Raw genomic sequence first — 20,452 nt, 5'->3', positions numbered from 1 at the left:
GAGGCAGGCATTCCGTTGGCCTTTGTAACAGTCTGTTTGACTTAGCTGTCTTTGCCAAGATGGAGCAAGAACGATAACTTCATCCCCCGGCTTTTGTGTGCTACATGAACCTTGTAAATTATGGCCTTGGCCCCCCTCCCAAAAGATTAGTGGCCACCCGCATCAACTTAAGACTTAATTTCTCAGTCCATGCAAAGTCAATGTTGACTCTTTTGTGCAAATGAATCCAACTCACACCTTCTTGACAGACTATTTCAATAGACACTGATTCAACAAGGACTTTATGCAGAGAGCAATAATTCTCTTTCATCCTGAATTTAGCATGGTACACATCTATATACACCAAAGTGTGAGTGGTCTTAGTGTGAGGTAAAAGAAAATATTGTCGTTATATTATGCTGAAATTGTGTCATCATGAGTTTCTATTATGTTTACTGTGGAAATCTTAGTTTCCCAAATGGCTTTCTTTATGAAAAACACAAATGACAGAAAACAACATCAAGCAGAGGTGATTTAAAGATTCAAAATTATTTTTCAACAATCAATAATAAAAAAAATGGCTATTAAAAAACTTGCGGTTGAAATGTTTCAACTTTCCTTGTTTGCATCCTTAAAACAGAGAAGAACATAATAACTTAAGACTGACTGTATATGTAGTGGCCATATTTAAAAGTGATATATAGTTAGGTAAATGTACTGTAGTGTGCAAAGGTCTTAAGCCACTTCCATTTTTGTATATTCTTCTATGAAATTTGGATATTGGTGCAGGATTTATTGGAGCATGCAAACATGGAAACACGGTTTGTACGATTCTAACAAGCTTGAAAGTCAATTTTTGACGTGACCCCAACTATTCTTCAACACAGCCCGAACTCTCTTAGGGAAGCTTTCTTGTAATTTTTTTGAGTAGTTCTGAGAAATAGTACTCTTGAAGGACGCTTAAAGGCCTTCTGCGGGTGTTGTCTAACTTTTGTTTTCTCCAAGATTTCCCCACTCTGCCTCAGTATTGTTGAGGTCTGGGCTCTGGGGAGGCCAACCCATGGCTGAAATGCAGCTCCAAACCACAACACCTCCACTGTGTGTTACAGATGACTGTAGGCACTCACTGTTGTATCTTTCCCCTTAGCTTGTCAGCACACATTGACAATGATGCAAATCAAAAATTCACAATAAGACCTGTTGAAACTGATTTTCAGTCCAGGTCTGACATACGCTTGACAGCCACCCTTCCACTGACACCATTTCTGATCATGCTTTGGCCAGTAGTAGACGGACTGAAGGGCCTTTCCTCAATTTTTTAAGGACACACTACAAGATATGCCAAGTTTTCAGCAAACAGTCCTTTGAGAATTACCTAGCTGGTGAAAAAATACTATTGTATGCCTGTCAAACGATGTTATCTTTGGCATTTTTCACAGATTTACCTAAATAAAAGTAAAATACAAAGAAATGAGAGGTGACCCAAGACTATTGCACAGTATTGTAAACTGTTAAATGATGCAGGGGATGCACTCCTTTCTCTTCTGTAAATGTGATTATACTTCAAATTTCTTTGCCTATCACACTTTATCAAAATTTGCCTGTGTTATTAATATGACCTCTGTGAGAATGCAAAATGTGGTTTTAGGTGCTGCCCGATTCAGTAAGAATTCAATTTAAATGAGAGATGTGGTACTATTAGCAGACCATTATACCTTTGTATTCCAGGTGAAATCCAGTGTAAGAAACCGATCCATCACTACGGAATGCTAAAAGCATTGTATTTGAACTGCTCTCTATCCGCTCTGGGAGTTTGCTGTCCTGGAAGCTACCAATGAGAGGACTGTTGCTATCCGGACCGTCGTAGATGTACAGGAAATCATAGTTTGGCTCAATGTTGAAACTAAAGGTAAAGGAAGACAGAGACAAATAAGGAAGAGAAAGAAAGTCAACAAAAATTCAAGGATAAAGTATCTACGATGAATTCAGTGGTTTTTAGAGTTGTTTTGTTTGTCATTCGTACCACAAAGCAAGCACAGCTTTTGAAAGCGGTGAAAGCTCAATAGATTTTCAAAGCACTTAAAGCTAGAAGTTCCCACTTCTTGAAAAAAAGTCATAATTTTACATGGTTTTCAACCTTGCACAAAGCAAAAACAAGGTTGATTATTTCATTTTACTCTCGTTTACCTGCAGGAAAAATACCCTAAAATTTTAATTTTCAGCAAGCTAAAACAAAAGAGTCTTTTGGTCTGTTGCTCCAACAGTTTGTCCAAATTGAAATGATTGCCAGAAAATTTAGTATTAGAACTTACTGCCAGCAAAAAAGGATATCCAGGTTTTCAGTCTTCAAATGGAGCCAGCTCAGCTTGGACAGGCTTTTAGTCTACTGTCATTCCATTTCACATTTCACTCGGCAGTAACATTTGTCTAGTGAAGAGGTTTTAAAAAGCTCAATCGAGCTGAACCGGAAAGTAGCATTGTAGGTTACCTGATGAAGGCCAGTGACAGGACGTAGTCTGGGTTGACAGCAATGAGCCAGTCACAATCTTTTGAGTGAGGGTAAGGATGCGGGTAGTTAGGAGAGAGGATAAATCCATTGGAGCCTGTTAGATTTCCTCCACAAGGAGCTAAAGTGGGAACACAGGTCAAGATTGACATCCATTTTGACAAAGCCTTGAAATGTCATAACATTTAAATATTCTCTCAAGCTCAACCATACCGAAAAAAAAAAAAAACCCTTTGTGTACCATGCATCAGAGTGTGGAGAAAACTGCTACTGAATGAGAAGCTTCATTAAAAAGCAAAAGAATGAAAATATGTGAAAAGAATAAAGCGTGACCTTTTTATACAGCTCTCCTATAAGTCACAGACATATGTGTCCTTGAGTGAGACAATACCTCCAGCTGTATATGCAGTACATTTATTGTGCGTCCCTATAGAATCTATGAAAGTTGGAGTGTTCACCTATGCAGACAGGTGGGCTGGGCTGCCAGTAGTATCTGTTATCCACTTGTATACAGGTTATTTTGTCGTCCCCCTGGAGCTCGTATCCTGGGTCACACTGAAAGGACACTGAATCCCCCGGCTCACGGCCATCTCCACTACGGCTGCCATTCATCGGTACTCCTGGGTCCCTGCAGGCTGTAGCTACTGAGCCTGGACAGATAGGGGATAGGAACAAAGCAGGGAATAGAGGAGAAAGAGGGGAGCAATTACAGAAAACTGTGTCACACCAGGTATCTAATGCTTTAATCCAGTGCATAAAAACAGCACCACTTCAACTAACTAATGGGTCCTACGTAAGTTAATTTTGTTCCGGTTAGGTGAAGGTCTTTGAAGCAGCATAATTATATAGCTTTTTATTCCCTTTTTTATTAACGGAACTACCCATTGAAGAGCATAGACACAACAACAGTAGTCTAGATGAAACCTATCTGTTATATTTTATATCTTTCTAGCAGTGTTGGGGAGTAACGGAATACATGTACCGCCGTTACGTATTTAAAATACAAAATATGAGTAACTGTATTCCGTTACAGTTACCGTTTACAAAGGTGGTATTCAGAATACAGTTACTTTATTGAAATGAAGGATTACATGGCGGTATTTTCCTGTTTCATAAGGCTATGCACTCTCTATTTTTGGTTTCCACGCCGGTGGAAACCCAAACAAAACACGCATTAAGAGGCCCTAATGCCTGTGTCTCAATCTCGCGGCCCATGTCAACCCTACTTGCGGCATAATGACGTGAAGAAATATTTTTAAAAATTATTATTCAAAAAATTATTTAATATGAAGGCAATAGGCAGAGTGTTACAGGCATAGCCTATGTAGCCTCATGGGCCGCGTACTCCGTGCTGCAGGGAGAATGGACTGCCATACCTGTTATGTGTCTGTGAGCGAGGAAGGGAGAAAAAGGAGAGCCGAACAGTACGAGTTGTCACCGAGCAGAAACGGGAGATGGAAGCATGTAAATATAATAATAACCACTGCAGCCAAAAAGAGTGCCTGACGAGCCCAGATGTGAGTAAGCTGTTAAGACTCGACTGTACACTGCGTTCGTGTTTTCCTCCGAAACTATAAGTTCCGTTGGAGCAGCCTGTCAACGCCTCTCTCTGTCTCTCGCTGGCAAAGTTGACCCAGAAAACAAAGTAAAGCTAGTTTCCAGCTACGAGCCCGACATGAACCCGACGTATTAGCCAGAGGTCCTTTACTACGGTTCGGAGCCGCGGACCTGTTTTATATATGCGCGGAATAGTTTTCTATACGAGATCACTGCAAAAAGTGCAGCCTTACCTAATGTCCACCCTACTGTTACTCATTTTATATTAAGATTTAAAAATCTAGTTGGTATTGGTATGGCGAGTAACCTTCAGTAAAAGTAATAAATCACACAGCAATATTACATTCATGTCGTTGTAAAAAGCTTGAAAATATATTAAGTAATCCAAAGTATTCAGAATACGTTACTCTCATTGAGTAACGTAACGGAATACGTTACAAAATACATTTTGGGGCATGTATTCTATAATCTGTAGTGGAATACATTTTAAAAGTAACCTTCCCAACACTGCTTTCTAGTTAGATTTAATTTCATCACTTACTAGAAAACTGTATGGCAAATCCAGACTTGCTGATGTAAAAGTCAGTCTCAAACTGAACCGTGACTGTGTTCAGTGTCGAGTGGATTCCTTCAGGGAGCAGAGACCCGCTGAGCTCTGCCAAAGACATTTCATTCTCAGGTGGCCCATCCCAAACCTTCAGCATGTCATGGCTGGCTTCAGTGTCAAAGGCCAGAAACTGGAGGCTGTAAAATAAGAGGAAAATAATAAGAATAAAGTTTAATTAAAGCAAGAATATGTTCATCAAAACCATTTTTATACAAACTGATTTCACTTCACGCATAAGTTTACACTATGCTTAATGTACTGATCAAAAGCCTTAATAAGATCATCTGTACCTCACAATATTTCCCGAGTCCACCTCGATGGTCCAGGTGCAGCGAAGGTTATTGTCGTATGGGAAAGGGTATCCGGGGGAGAGGATCCTCCCTGACGACTCACCCTTAAAACGACCCCCACACTCCGCTACAGGGATAAATAACGTCACACACACTTATTTTAAAACAAACTGTAAAAATGTCTTTGATTAGCACCTTTGTGACAACATTACAAACCTATCACTGCAGCCCAACCGATGGCCAGTTGATGTGTGTGTATGTGCGCTGTGACAAGCCAACCATTTATCTGTCTGTGGCAATTGTTTGTCAAGGCAATCAGATCCAGTAGGTGCACCTCAGAGGCCACTGATTAAACGATCACCAAGGAGACAAATGGATAAAGAAAGAAGCTAACTCTTATCCGCTGAGTCTCTCTGTCTTTCTCACTCTATATCACGCGCAGGAGATGAAGAGAAGAGGAGAAAAGAGGAGGAAGAAGACACAAAGTGCTGATCCTGCATTCCTCCCTAAAGAAATCACAGCACATTATATAACAGAAAATAATTCCCCCTTCTCTCTTTGTCTCTCTCGGTTATATATTTTCACAATCTTCATCCCCTCTCTGCTTTTCCTCCTTCTCCATGTTCCCCCTCCCTCAGGCTCTCCTCCCTTCATCACTGGAATATATTATCTCGGGTAATAGGAGCGATATTAAGAGTTTGGAAGGAGAAAAGATGGAGAAAGAGAGAGGGAGAGGGAAAGAGGGAGAGAAAAGGAGAGAACCAAGGGGGTAAAGAAGGAAAACCTGTGAGTAATAAGAAGAAGAAATATAATATTAAGACTGGAGGTTAGATGAGGTCACAGCGTGTCACTGTTAAAATATAAAGTCAGAGCATTTCAGCCAGTAGTTTTATGAGTCTTTCATTATTGATAGTGTGAAGGAGGGAGACTTATTAGTCTGAATCCAAAATCAGAAAGTTCAGAGGCAGCAGTGAAGGAAAAAAAAATGGTCCTAAAACACTGGACTGGCTGTTATGCTTATAGCTCCCATGCAAAGCAGCAACAGCAGCCATTCTATTTGTCACTTTAAATAAGCCTAACATTTGTTTGGGTTTAATTAGAGGATGCAATCATTCAACCATGTGCTAACTGGAAGAAATAACAACATATCCGAATTAAGTCCAAATAATATTCAAATCACAGCATTTTAGGTACATTCCAGTACACTGATAAATATGTGAGTGTGTGTTTATTTTTCAAGCCAGAGAAGCCCGAAACTGCATAGCCAGTGAAAGACTACGGTCGACTTCTCGATATCAATACTTCGGACTGTTGTTTTGCATCAGTTTGAAACCTTGGAAAATGAATTAAAAAGGCGACGATGGCATAATTGAGTATTAAGCAATGTGTCGATACTAAGTGGGGAGTTGTCTCCACAGAATGCTTTTAAACAAAGCCAAATCAAATTGAATAAAATGAGTTTATGAACAAATTCTCAACAGCGCGTTTGTGGCTTAGCCCTTCATGTGCCGAGAGTTGCGTGGAGGTTATGTGTGCTTTATGTCGGGGCACGTCTGAGTACATAACACAGCACTGGGAGAATATAAGGGCAGCCGCCAGGAACGGAAAGAAAATCTGCCACTGCAGAAAAGGTAGTGCATCAGTTGGGCCAAGGGATTCCAGGTGGTATAATGCCGAATAAATAGGCTTTTCATTGGGACTTTAAAACTACAACAGCGTGTGATATCCAGGGAAAATCAAGAAAGGTGATTCTACAGGAAATTGGCCCCCATCTGTTTTCCTTCCAGATAACTGAATTAACATCCTGCAATCAAATGTTGCATAAAGCTGCAAGTCACTTTCTAATCTATTACAGAACAAACCTGGTATAATAATGCTTCCTGATACCTAAAGATATGTGTGTGTGTTAGCTGAATTCTAGATAAATAGCCATTCCAGCTAAAGAACACAATGCACAGACATAAAGACTTTTATAATTACATTGACGTTCATTCACTGGAAAGATCCTGCACTGATTTTTTATTGAAATGATACCAACACACTTTTCAGCTATCGCGTAACTCTGAATCTATTCAACTAAGTGCTGTGGAACGCACACTACACAGCATTAAATGCAACAAGATCAATTTAAATCTAAGAAATAAAATTACCTCTCCCTCCCAAGCTTATTAAAGTTTGTTATTCAAGGTCGGAAACACAATGCATCTGTGCAGGACTCTGCGTGCCTTCAAATATCTCTGTGTGTGTTTGTGTGTTTAAATCAGACCTTCTTTCAGAGTGTTATTGGCTTCAGATACTAAAGGACGTACCTATACAAGAAGGCAGAGGGTTATCCCAGGCTCTCCTTTCACCCGTCATACACTTCAGCGTAGAAGCCCCATGTAGAGTGTAACCAGGCTCGCATCTATATGTGATGCTGCTCCCAGAAAAATGACCTTGGTCGTTGACCTTGAAGCCAAACTGAGGCACGCCTGGGTCTTCACAATGAGACAACTCAAAACCTAGAAAGAGTCATAAAAAAGACAAAAGAGCTTCACAGTATGTACTTTTTAAAATACTCACTAAGGGATATCCAAGGCCCACAAGAGAAAGAGAATTAGTTTTATTTAGATGCTTAGATGCGCAGCAATATTCCCTTAATATCTGGCCCACTCAAGGATTCTGTTTATGAGCTTGCTGATATCACAGATCCTGTTAAGCTCTCATCCTGTTTTAATAACAAAACTGAAAAAAATACATGAGACATACCATTATTAGGAATGATACTGGAGCGTGTATACACCTTATCCAATTTAATGTTGTTTTTCACAGTCAGTGTAAGCTCAGTTTCCATGGTAATATTCAGAATATTTGTTCGCAGTTTTGGAGAGCGAGATATGAATAGGTATATAAATAGCTTATCCTTATAAGACCATAACCGGGATTTGATCTACGGCATTACCTGGAAGACGAGGTGCACCGGGATTTGAGTTATCTCCTGGCAGACTGCTGTAGGTGCATGTCTAAATCCTTAAAAGAATGGCTATTTGGAAAGCTATACTTACTATTGAGCAACAATAGCACATTTGTCATCATCCTGACATCAAGTGTGAACAGTTTCCCATCTAAAATTGTTCTCTCTTTGTTAGATATGTATAAGGAAGCAAACCACCATGCATTATTCATTCGACCACATCTCGGGAGTTTTATTGAATTACAGCCTCTATATCAAATGTAACACTAAACAAACAGAGGCAAAGTACTACAATCTCAAAATTGCTGCTGCTGCTGCTAATGTGCTTTGTTTTATATGGCAAAATAACTTTTACCTGGAAAAGTATGAAAACAGCAAAGGTCTAAGTAAGCAATCCTCTGCGCCAACACAGTACAGAGACAACACAACTTCAAAGTGAATAATACTAAGCTATCACCCTTCATGACACCATTTAAACAATTAGAATTCCAACTGTGCGTCTAAGAGGGCACTGCCAAATGTGGGTGTGCTTTGGTGAACATCAAAACACACCTTTACCACTTCGTCCTACGCTGAAAGCTTTGTTAATCAAACGTGACATGTTTCTTCTGATCGTTTCAGTGGAAAAATTCATATTTACTTCTGTGATACATCCATCCATTTAGAGTTAAACTGTTCTAGTGAGCCTGTTAGATTTGTCAGAAATCAGCGGTCGTCATGAGGGATCTAACTGGTTAATAATTTAAGACATACTGCTAAAATGTATTTACATCTGCCCAAGATAATCCAAAAAAATCAAAGATTAGACAAAGACACTGGCAGAGTCGATACAAAATGATTATTAATTTATTTATTATGCAAAAATTTCCAAACCTGCCTGGCCCTGTGTGAAAATATAATTGTTTGCTAAACCTAATAACTTATAACTGGTTATACCACCATGGCAGCATCAAGTACAATAAGGCATTTGTGATAACTGGCTGTGAGCCTTGAAATTTTGTCCCACTCCTCTTTGCAGAATTGTTTTAATTCAGATACAAGCATGAACAGCCTGTTTAAGGTCATGCCAAAGAATCTCAATCTGACTTAAGTCCTATGCCACTTTAAAACTCCCATTTCATGAACTATGACCTTAACTGAGGCAAGTGGAACCTGAAGTTCTTTACATGTTGTTCTGGGTTCTTTTGTCACCTCCTGAATGAATCTTCAAAGAAGTCTTGGAGAAACAGATTAGGCCTTAGCTCTATACCAGGGGTGCCCAATCCTAGTCCTCGAGAGCTACTTTCCTGCAGCTTTTAGATTCATCCTTGTTCCAACACACCTGAATCAAATGAATGTCTTGTTATCAGGCCTTTGCCAAACTTGATGACATGCTGAAGAGGTCATCAAACCATTTGATTCAGCTGTGTTGGAGTAGGGATGCATCTAAAAGCTGCAGGACAGTAGCTCTCGAGGACTAGGATTGGGCACCCCTGCTCTATACTAAACAGTGGTGTTCACTGCTAACTTACTTGAGTACACCAGTTTGAATCCTTCTCCTGTGTTTTCCGCATCGCTGTAGAATTCCAACCAGAGGTGGTTTGAAGTGGAAATGAGCGTCAACCCCAACATGGATGATCCAGTAAATGCTCCGAGAACATGGGCTGTGTTGTCTTTACCGTCATAAATCTGTAACAACAGCAAAATGCACACCGGATGCATCACATGCAGCATGAACTAATTTAATTCATTTATTTTTGCTGTGTTTGACACTGATATCTGGCAAGAGCAATGACCACATATGAGTGAGTTTACTTTGAGTATATCGCCCTGGGCAAGATGAAAGGTTCTTGCAGAGATGTTGATTCCTTTCCCAGCTTGAACCTGAGGTCAACATCAAATCAAAATTAGCACTAATGACCCACATAGCAGGTGACAAACCCTCACAAAGGTTTGAAGACTGGTAATACATTTGACATCTCTTAAACACATGCAATGATCAATACCATTATTTTTCTCAATAAAAACTCGTGTCATGTATATTCTGTAACGTGAAGATCTGTGACCTGGATGCTGTAGATGCACTCGTGGTTGTTATCGTAGTTCATTGGGTAGTTTGGAGAGAGCAGTATCCCTTCATTATTTATGACTGAAGAACCACACTCCGCTGAAGACAGGGGACAGAAAGGAGACAATTAAAAAATGCACAATATTGAGACATTGGTTTAATTCTTAAGAGGCTTATAAGGATGTGGAGTGGTCATGTGAACAAGCTTTTGTTGTGCTGCAAATTGACCTGCATTTAAAGCTTTAATGATAAACAAAAGCTATGTTTTGCAGCTTACTAAAGAGGCTTGTGGCTTTTTAAAGTCGTTTGGTCCTACCAGATAAAAGTTTTTGCCCATTTTCTGTGCAGCCAGGGGGAACGCAGGCTGTCCTCGGAGTAATAATCAGTAACATTCCTTTATTTGTTAACTAAAGGCTAGATGAATTTAATTTGAAACCCCCCCCAGAAAACTCTCTTATATTAGTTGATATGAATGATAAGATTGCAAACTTCACCTGAAGTTACCTATTCCTTGCACTTCTTACGCGTGCCCTCCATGTACAGTATCCATGTCCCTTTCCTCTCTTTTTCATTCCCTCTCCCTAACGTTCTCCCCCTCTCTGTGTCTCCACTGGTGTAATGGTCGTATTACAGCTGCCATATCGTCAATAAATCACACCGCTATAGTTTCCATTTAGAAAATTACCTCTTCACCCTCTCTCTCTCTTTCCTCTTTAACTTCCTCCCTCTTGCGCTCTCTCTACTCTATGAATAGTGCCTCCTTTGCTCCCCTTTACTTCAATCAACTTTCCTTTTCCACTTCTCCTGAGTTTTCATTCTCTTCCATCTCTTGTTTCCTCTTTTTATTTTTTCCTCCAGCTTCTGATGGCATCCAGAAATAATAAAAAAGTAGAAAAAAAAACAAGACAAAAGAACATTGGATTTCTCAAACTGCAAAGAAACATCTCTGGAAGCTCTCCAACTCTTTCATGGGGGAAAAAAATGCTGTAAAGAATTAAAAAGAGCCACACATAAAACCACAAACACAGACCACCAAAGTTATACTTTATGCCTGCACAGCATATCTCTCGGTTAATTAAAATAACAAAAAAACCCACCCTAACTATTGTGTGCTTAGTAAAAGCAAACAAGAAAAAGTTATTTTATAACCAAAACATAAGAAAAAGCCTATTGTTGGTCCTCTAATCTTTCCTTCTTCCTCCGTTCTTCACCTGTGATGTGTACCATCATGCAGCAATGCAACAAAATACGCAGAAACTAAATATAGCAAACTGCACTACACCCCAGAACAGCGGCACGCAACACCACTCCCACCTTTCTGCATTATAAGTCTTGTCACGTTGATGAAAGAACGAAGGAACCAAAGCCATGTACAATGGCGCTGAGAACATCATGCAAAGCTGAAAATTAGACTGGGGAGTAAAATCTACTCACACGCAGCCTAAAATTAAAAAGTCGTATAGTGTTGCTGCTTTTTACTACAATTGGATTGGTCTGGCTTTCTTTGTAATTTCTCAAAAATATTATGTGTAAGATGACTAATTCCATGAGCAAGTGCAGAAATGTAGAGTCTCTTTCGCTATGTGCTTTTACTGCTGTCACTTGTAGATACTACTAACTGTACCCAAATCAAATCTTACTTTACACACTTCTCGCCTGAATTCCCTGAGGTTAACTGCACATGATAATGATTCCCACTGATAAACTTGTGCTTTAAATTAGACTTATCCTATCTATTTAAGAGCAGGCGGTAGTAATTCTCTGGAGGAAAGGTAGCAATTGAGAGGAAAGTGCCTTGATCAAAGACAATCTCCTGAGTATTCCTTATACACCCAGAATAGCTCAAAACCAACACAGAGGCAGGCAAAAAGCACGGCATTTCAGTATTTCTTCTTCTTTTAATCAGTGTGATTGCTTTCATCGTCCATTATTAGCCCAAACAAATTAGGCTTAAATGCATTTTCCTTGACAAAAAATGTGTAAGTGTGACATCCAAGACATGAACTGCTTGTTTTTATTGTATGGTAATGTTTTTAAAACCTAGTGAGGAAGTCATTATTTTGCCCTTTAAACCAATTGCTCATTTGTGCATTGATTAATTATTTTAAAAAAATTATACAGCCTTGCATATAAACGCATTTTCCAGTTCACAGGTGAAGGACTTATTTCAAATAGGCATATTTTTAATGCAATCTGTGCCACTCAGAGTATACATTTTAATAATAAAACCACCATTCTCGTTTTTTAGTGCATTCAAACACTGGGCTTTTACTTCACATTGTAGTATATGCTACTTTTTGTTTGCTGTGTGTATTACTGGCATAGTGCTACAGTTACACTGAGTTGGATTAGTGTTCAATATGGTGCCTAAACCTACTGTAAATCTGATTGCATGTTTATCACATCGTAAAAGCCTTTCTCAGTCTGTGTTCTGACTTCGAAGTTGTTTGTCTCAAATCTCTGGTCTCAAAGATTTTATATAGTGTGTATATCTTAATATTGTTTTCTGTCTACCTTTATGACTTCAGTTTATTAAGCAAGTATTAAAGTATCGGGGGAAAAAATTACAACTTTTTCCAGTATTAAAAAAAACAAAAAAAAACTGTATTATTTCAGATAATGTCCTTGCCAGTAAATTTCAAAATTATAAAAGGTGATAAAGGAATGTGAACAGGACATAAATGTCAGCCTGCTAGGGACTCCTGGAGAAATATCACTGGCATTTTCTGCTCATCCACTAATTGGAAATTGGCTGATACAAACGCTGTTCTCTGAAGTACCATTAAGTTTGGACTGACCGTTTAATATATATTTTTTGGAACAGCTGAACATAAAGGATGTTTCTGTAGCTACAGCCAGAGGTCAATTATAATTTTCACTTCAAAGGTGGAAGAACAAAGACCACACGTTCTGCTCATGTGTGTTAGTTAACTATGTCATCTAAAACATGGATCTTTGACTGTGACCAAAGTGTGTAAGGGTTTCTGTTTATTCCAACTTCAAGACTTCATCAGTGTAACAATTCAACACCTTTTCAAAAGACCTGAGCTCATCAGTCCGTCAGTCTTACTTGTGTTGGTTTATGTGTAAGGAAATAAATGATATTGATGATATCAAGGGAAGCTGAGTTACTTTTTAACTGTAATCACTATTTACTTCTTCATCTATCCATCCATCTGTCCTGCCCCGATCTCATCCTTCCTGGGGGGACACTAAGATATTCCCAAGACAGCTAAGAGATACAGTCTCTCTATCACCTTCTAGATCTTCCCCAGGGCCTCCTTTCAGTGGGACATACCCCAAGCACCTCACTTCGGATGCCTCACCCATGTGTCGTCCTAGTCAGACACCCAAACCATCTCAATGAGGTATAGTGGCTCTGCTCTGAGCTGCTTCTGAGCTGGGTAAGCTTCTTGTAAAAATGTTAATTTGGTTGCCGAAATACAGCTGACAATGGAAATCCCACTCTCGCTACAGTTAAAGAGAGACTGAATAGTTTGCAGGAATGAACCAGACACCCCTGATTCTTGATGGACTCTCCACAGAGCAGCATGAGGGACGTGGCCGTATGCCCTTTCTGACACATTCGGCCAACTCTCACATATCCTTGAGAATGTAAAGAGCTGATTGATGTTTCATGAACTCCTGAACCTGAGGTTTGACTAGCAGTCAGACTCATCTCTCCAGTACTCTATATCCCCTCTTGTGGGTAGAAAGGTCATATGGATCTTTCAGACTGGGTACAGCGTAGCCCCAAGGGTTAAGACCAAAGCGCCAAGCACTTCCCTTCAAGCCCTAGGCTTGGCTCCAGGGTGGGCACAAGTTACCCTGTTATGGGAAGGGTTACTTGGTCCCCTGATCTCACAGTGGGTATTCTGCTAGTTATTTCTATTTTATTTCCATCAGTTTGAGAGTTTGAATTTATGTAATTATTGAGACATTTTATAAAAGTATATAAAGACATAACTTGTTTTTGTTTTATTTTAAGTACCACTGGACTTAACTGCTCACTGCTACTTTATTATGACTGGATCTTATGTATTAGATACATATATGTATGTGTCTTTGGTTTTTACTTTTATTTATTTATGATATTTGTTGTTTGACTACTTTTTGGAAGTCAGATAATACCTCAGGAACTATAAAGATTAGCCAATCCAGTCAAATCCAGTGTGGCACATTTACAATTCACAGAGCTTGGTAACTCAGAAGGATACAAAAAAATAAAAATAAAGTATCTGCACGGTTTTAGTACAAGACACAAACAACTAAACACCCACAACACCTGACCAGTAACAATTAAACACGTACCGACACATCTAGGTAAAGGAGCGCTCCACATTCTTCGCCCGCCTCCCAGACAGATTAACTCTGGTGAACCCTCCAGGCGGTATCCCATATTACAGGAAAAAGACAAAGTGTCTCCAACACCAAAACTGTAGCCATTTCTCCTGCCAAAGCGAGGCATGCCGGGGTCCTCACATGGCTCCAAAGTATATTCTGCAGAAAAAAATAAATGAATTACATTAAACACATTATTATAATATAACAGACAGCAGGTAAAAATGTAAAATAACTTTTCTTTACTTCTGACTAAAAAGCCACAACCAGACAAATGTACTACATATACTATTCGTAGGAGACATGACATCATCTCTGCATGTAAATACATAAAATGTCAACTTTATTTATAGATTTCTGGAACAAGTGCATGACAATATTTGTGATTATGCAAGCAATACGAAAGAATTAGCTAAACTAATAATGTAAATGCTTACAATGAGGCCAAGATCTTGGGCTAATCTTAAATAACAATTTCGGATTAGCCAAAGGATGAATGCATGCATACATTCATGGGCATGAAGTCTCTCGCTCTCACTGGACAAGCCCTTTTAATTAATTCAGTAATTCTTGTGAAACTCCTGAATATGTAGTCTATTAAAATATAATCCTTGCAGGACTGCAGGAATGAACAAGAAGGACACAATTTCTCGATCTGAGTCGACTCCAGCACGCCCTGAGCTGAACTTGTTGAGTTTGTGTTTAGCAAGGTGGAGACTCAAAGCTATTTTCAGTTGGCTAAGACTGATGATGTGATGTGTTTTTTTAGGGTGTTCTGCTGAAAGAAAGTGCGTGTTGAGAATTTTAACACTGCCAAGTCAAATCTCTCATGACACCTCCTGTGTGTTACACTCTGAGAGTCAGCTTATGCCATCTGGGTGGCAGTAAAATATCACTCAGTGTAGTCAGGCCACTGCTCCTTTATTCCAGAGTCAGTGAGAGGGTACTGAAAGGACAGTTAGGCACAAGACCCTATCCTTTTTTTTTTTATCTACTTCTGGTTCTGCATGATATCATTGATGTAGGATGTTCCTAATATGATCATTATAGGTACTGTGGGCATAAAAGCCCCACCCAGCTGCTCTTCAAACCTTCTCTTTGCCACTGAGCAACAGCAAATCAGGAGACAGTAAGCGTGATTGGAGGGTGGCATTAAAGAGAAAGGAGCTAAAACAGCATGTTTCTGACCTCTGATGAGGTGAGGAGCTTCTGCCTTCATCTTGTTCTTTCCTCTCCTCACATACCATCTTTTAGTAGTGGATTGCTCTCAAATTAATATTGTGTAGCCGTCTGCTTTTTTTTCTGTAGTAATTTATAAGATTACAGAGGTAGTTCTCAATTCATGGAGTAAGATGTCAGTTTAGATAGTGAAAACTAAAAAAACCCATCAGAACAACAACAACTACAACAGAGTACAGCAAAACTGTTTTTGTATTATTCATAATATTCTGTGTTTTGTAGCTCAGCACCTATCGCACTCTTAAGTAATTTAGAGTGGAGCACACCAGTTCCTTTGGTTGAGTTATTCACGTGTGGCCCAAGAAGACACAATTTTTAAAAAGTCAATAACAGCAGAAGACACAGCTGAATGTTAAGATGTAAAAAGCTGGCACAAAAAAAATTATCTGTTTATCTACTTGTGGGAAAACAAAAAAAATTAAACTTTTTCAGCCCCCAAAGTACTCTGGAGGCCAATTTCAAAAACAGTTTTTAAAACCAAAGTTTATAAAAGAAGTTGTTTAGAATTTTGGATACATATAGTTATTTTTGGCAATTTTCAGTCTGTTGTTGTGGATGATTATACATGGATTATGCTTTGTCACTGTACATGTTACTTGACTGAGAGAATTATGTAGGCAGTGGGTGAACATGTCCAGCCTCCCTTCTTCTTCTATGATTATGACTTGTAAAGATCTGCAAGGTTCAGTTTGAATCCCGTTTTGTTTCTTCTTCAGACGATCTTTAGAGCTAAGTAAATCGACACTTTGGAGCAAAAGCATATCTGAACTAGCCACTAAATAGTAAGTTGGTTCAGTGGTTTTAAAGCAAGGTTGTGAGATATGAAGCCAATGCAACAATGCAACTGCTATAAAACTGCATTTCCTTGAAGGTCACTTGACTCCAAAGACTCCTATTGTAAAATGTTGAATTTTACACCAGACATAAATGCGAGTTTGGTACCTCCACTAACTGTGGTGTTGGTGTGAAGCGTTCAAAAATAATTAGCGTATAAATAACGAGGCTTTATGTGTGTTTTATAGTCAGTTTTTCTAAGATGTTTGTGCTCTTTGGTGAATCATTTTGTAGGATTTTATTTGTAGATTACTTAGCACTAATTAACTGGGTCTTCTTAGCTACTGCATGTAGTCATGGTAACCATGCCCATCTTTTATATGTAGTCTGTAGTTTAAAGGTACTATGTGGGTTGAACCACTGATAAAAGAAGGCTCATTATTCTCAATATTAAACTTGTGGCCAGACAAAGCATGGTACAATGTTTGACATGGGCTGGAGTAGCACATGCAGTCTTTACAATTAAGTAATGATCACATTCATTCATAACATATAAAATATCCAGCACTCACACTTAATCTTAAGCTCCAAACTAAAGACGTTTGTGCTTTTGTGACTGTATGTCAGAAATTCGATCCTATGAACACTGAATATCCATTTTTATTATTTAGAAGCAGTCTGTGATAAGTTGCCACATAAATGAACTTAATGGCATTTCTTTAGTGACTTTACAACCTGGCGTAAGGCTGCGACTTATAATTTACAACATTCATTTTAAGAGGCAGTAATTGTCTTTTCTGGTATAAATGTTGCTCTGCTCACTTCTCTTTAAAGAGAAGCCATAATTTCACAGTGGTGTCTTATGTCTCTGCATGAATTTCTAGGGTGAACCTGGCAAAAGTCCAGCTTGACTATTTTATTTTATTTTACTGGCACAATTCACACAGCAAGTTGTTACTTGACAGTTTTGCATTCAGTTATGTTTTATAATCTCAAACATTTCAACATTTGCAACATTACAGCATCGTTCCTGTGAGCAAATTAAGACAAACAGAAACCCTTGAAGTGACTAAACTGAGGGTAAAACTGAATATCGACTCGCTGGATTAAAATGATAAACTCCAGTCAGGAAAGTTACCCGAGAAAGTTATGTTGAAGCCCTCATATGAAATGGAAAAGTCAGAGATGAATCGCAACTGGGCTTTGAAGTTGCCATAGAGACCAGCATTGATGTTGCTAGGCAACTCGTTGCCGGTCAGACGAGCCAGAGGTTGCAGGAAACTCCCATTCTCCGTAACCAAGAGGTAGTCATGTTGGTCCTCCAGGTGAAAAGAATTGAACTGAAACTGGACTCCTGTTTGAGACACAAGCACAGACGCGTCAGAAGACGGAGAGAAAGATCAAAACAATTTATCAGTTTGCTTTATCCTCAGATGGTTCATGCACCTCGACTTATAATATGTATGAGTCATTATACTGGGACAGCAGCATATTCAAACTTTAATTGGTGACGATTTATTTTTGAGATCATTATTTTATTTGACTTCATTTTGGCAACATTTTACTTTTGACATGCTTTCACCAAATTGTCTCCATATGGCCCTCTGAATATTTTATAAGCCACAGAAAACAATGTAAGTTTGTGGATGTAGCATAGCAGCAGCTGAACCACTGAGCTTGCTGTACTGTCTCACACTCTGTCTGTCTCTATTAAGGAGTGTGGATCTCTGTGTATGTGTGTCTCTTGCCTTTCCCGTGGCTGACTTCAACAGTCCAGGTACAGTTGAGAGATGAAGGGTAGCTGTCTGGATAGCCGGGACTAAGGATGGTGCCCCAGGGACCTCTAACATCCCCACCACATAGAGCTGGATAGATTGAGAGAGACAGAGTGGGGAGAGAGAGGCAGAGGGAGGGAGATGAGCAGAGACAGGGGATGGAGGCAGAGAGAAGGTTAGCATCAGATTGTTGATAGCTAAAACAGATCATGTTTCCCTGTGGACCTTTAATACCACTTCTATAGTACGTACACACAAGCATACCCACACGCAAATGCTGCAAGAGGGGCAGAGGAAGACGGAGCAAAGGGGAGAGAGGGAGCATGGAAGAGAGACAGAGAGACATTTTCTCAGAAGTGGGTAGCAAGGTCTGCATGCAGTGTGAGCTCCAAACGTGTGTGCTTTCACACGTTGGGGAATAGGAAAACACTGTTTCACTGTGTATTCCCTTACAACTTTCCTTTAAATGTTGAAGTCATTTTTTTTCAGATTTATTCCTCCCACTGTTGCACAGACATAAAATAATGACATAAATAATGTAAAATCTGCCACACACTGCACTGGAATGATAAATAATGCATCATTTGTTGTTTTTGTGGTATATTTTAATGTTCTTGAAACAAACCGACGCCTAACAATGATTAGCGACACCGATGACTGTTATTCCTTAAAAAGGTGAATAACACCAGTGACAAAAGCTATGTGGTTTTTTTTTCCTGTTTACAGAAATGAGTTGAACTGTATGCCATTTATGCAAATTTGGTGATCTCTTCAATTTGTAGATTGTCTGCCAGGTACGGTGACTGTGACCACAATGCTCTGCATAGTACAAAAAGTGGCATGCTCACCAGACTGTAGCAGTTCTTGCATAAATATGGGAGGATTCTTGGTAGCCTGGATTCAGACAGGCTTTCTATTGACCTCGAAAAACATGCTCACATGCAGGTCCACTTGTGTGTCTGTAGTTTTTATGCACTGAATGATAGTTATTTCTAGCAGAACAGCAAATGCACATCAGCTATTTTGTTCAGTAACAACCTCCAGCTTCAAGATCCATATGGCTAACTTGATATTGTTGCGGTGATTAACCACAGCCTCACAATCATACTGTGTTTCATTGCCTTTTTGCAAAGACAAGTTCAGATGTTCAGACTAGTTTTGCTGAATATTATATACATCAATCATCTGATATAGTTAGAGCTACTACCTAAAAGGCAAAGTTTATTGTTATATAACTAGTGGCCATCTGGACAATAACTGTGTGGAGGAGAAATCTGAAAGCATTTGCAAGATTTCGTCGCTTTGCAATGCAGTGTCAGGAAACTGAGACATAAGCCGAAGAAAAACAAGGCTGGAATAATTTTTTATGTTACGTTTCCACAACATTAATGCTGCGTAATAGGTACATTGATTGTGTGCAAGAACTGTAAAATGTCCTTTGTCTGAAATATTTTTTCAGTTGAGTTTTATTCCAAGTGATTCAAGTCAGTGGTATCCGATGCAGTGAAGCAGGACAAATGTTTCCTGGAGACTACTTAAAACATTCAGAGTCTCACAGCATGGCCACACTATGACCCGTGCTTGTGCCGAGATGCACAGTTCAGACCAGGTCCAGAAAAGATTGGAAATGGCCGTAGCTCACTCTATGCATACTAATGCACGCCGACAGTATGTTGCCAGGTGCTTAATTTTTTGTCGCTCCACTTGCTTCATCTTACACTGGCCTGGCCCAACAGTCATTTTCTTTCACAATGCAACTATAAAATACCGTAACAAGGAGTAAAAGAAGCAGGCAGAGGGTCAATCCTGAAAGTTCTGCTGAAATTTCTGTGAACAGGACATTTTACCAGGAATTGTAGTGTGGAGCAGAAAACCACCAAATCTGACAACTACACCCCAGCTCAAATCTGTACAAACCCTTCCTTTGCTTCCTTTCTTGCTGACTCTTGCTACAACCGCTACAACATATCAGGAATTGAAAATGTGCTCAAACCACAACAGGGGATCACTAACTTTACACTGAACCACTGTGGTTTTAACACCAGCACTGAAAACAAGAGGAATGAGAAGTCAGGAGTGAGAATATTTCCAAACTAAACAAACACATAGATTCAAGCATACACTCGCACACATATAGAGCGCTATTAATTATTAACATTTTCTGCCAGAAGTTCTTTATTTTGAAGGCTGGCCTGTGTGAGAAATTTGAAACACCGCATCACATTTTTCTTTTTCCATTCACTTCATTCTTTCGCTCTCTGTCTTTTAGATCTGCCTTCAAATGCCTGGCCAAATACACTATGTGCTGCAATGCTGCAGTTGTCTACGATGGGGAATACTTGCATCAAACAAATGTTTCAGCTAATAAGGTTAACATATTTACA

General features: G+C 39.3%; 1 protein-coding gene across 1 annotated transcript in view; it reads right to left on the bottom strand.

Moving 5' to 3' along the window:
• Positions 1–20,452, bottom strand: part of csmd3b (CUB and Sushi multiple domains 3b) — a 361,413-nt gene that overhangs the window by 62,883 nt on the left and 278,078 nt on the right. Inside the window, 12 exon segments of the mRNA XM_019350799.2 lie at positions 1,695–1,882; positions 2,468–2,606; positions 2,944–3,135; positions 4,584–4,786; positions 4,940–5,066; positions 7,249–7,440; positions 9,404–9,560; positions 9,687–9,755; positions 9,938–10,038; positions 14,251–14,439; positions 17,432–17,647; positions 18,042–18,158. Coding sequence (XP_019206344.2) covers positions 1,695–1,882; positions 2,468–2,606; positions 2,944–3,135; positions 4,584–4,786; positions 4,940–5,066; positions 7,249–7,440; positions 9,404–9,560; positions 9,687–9,755; positions 9,938–10,038; positions 14,251–14,439; positions 17,432–17,647; positions 18,042–18,158 — 1,890 coding nt within the window.

The sequence above is a fragment of the Oreochromis niloticus genome, linkage group LG22, assembly GCF_001858045.2.
Source record: "Oreochromis niloticus isolate F11D_XX linkage group LG22, O_niloticus_UMD_NMBU, whole genome shotgun sequence".
NCBI lineage: Eukaryota > Metazoa > Chordata > Actinopteri > Cichliformes > Cichlidae > Oreochromis > Oreochromis niloticus.
This window is presented reverse-complemented; position numbering and strand designations above follow the sequence as displayed.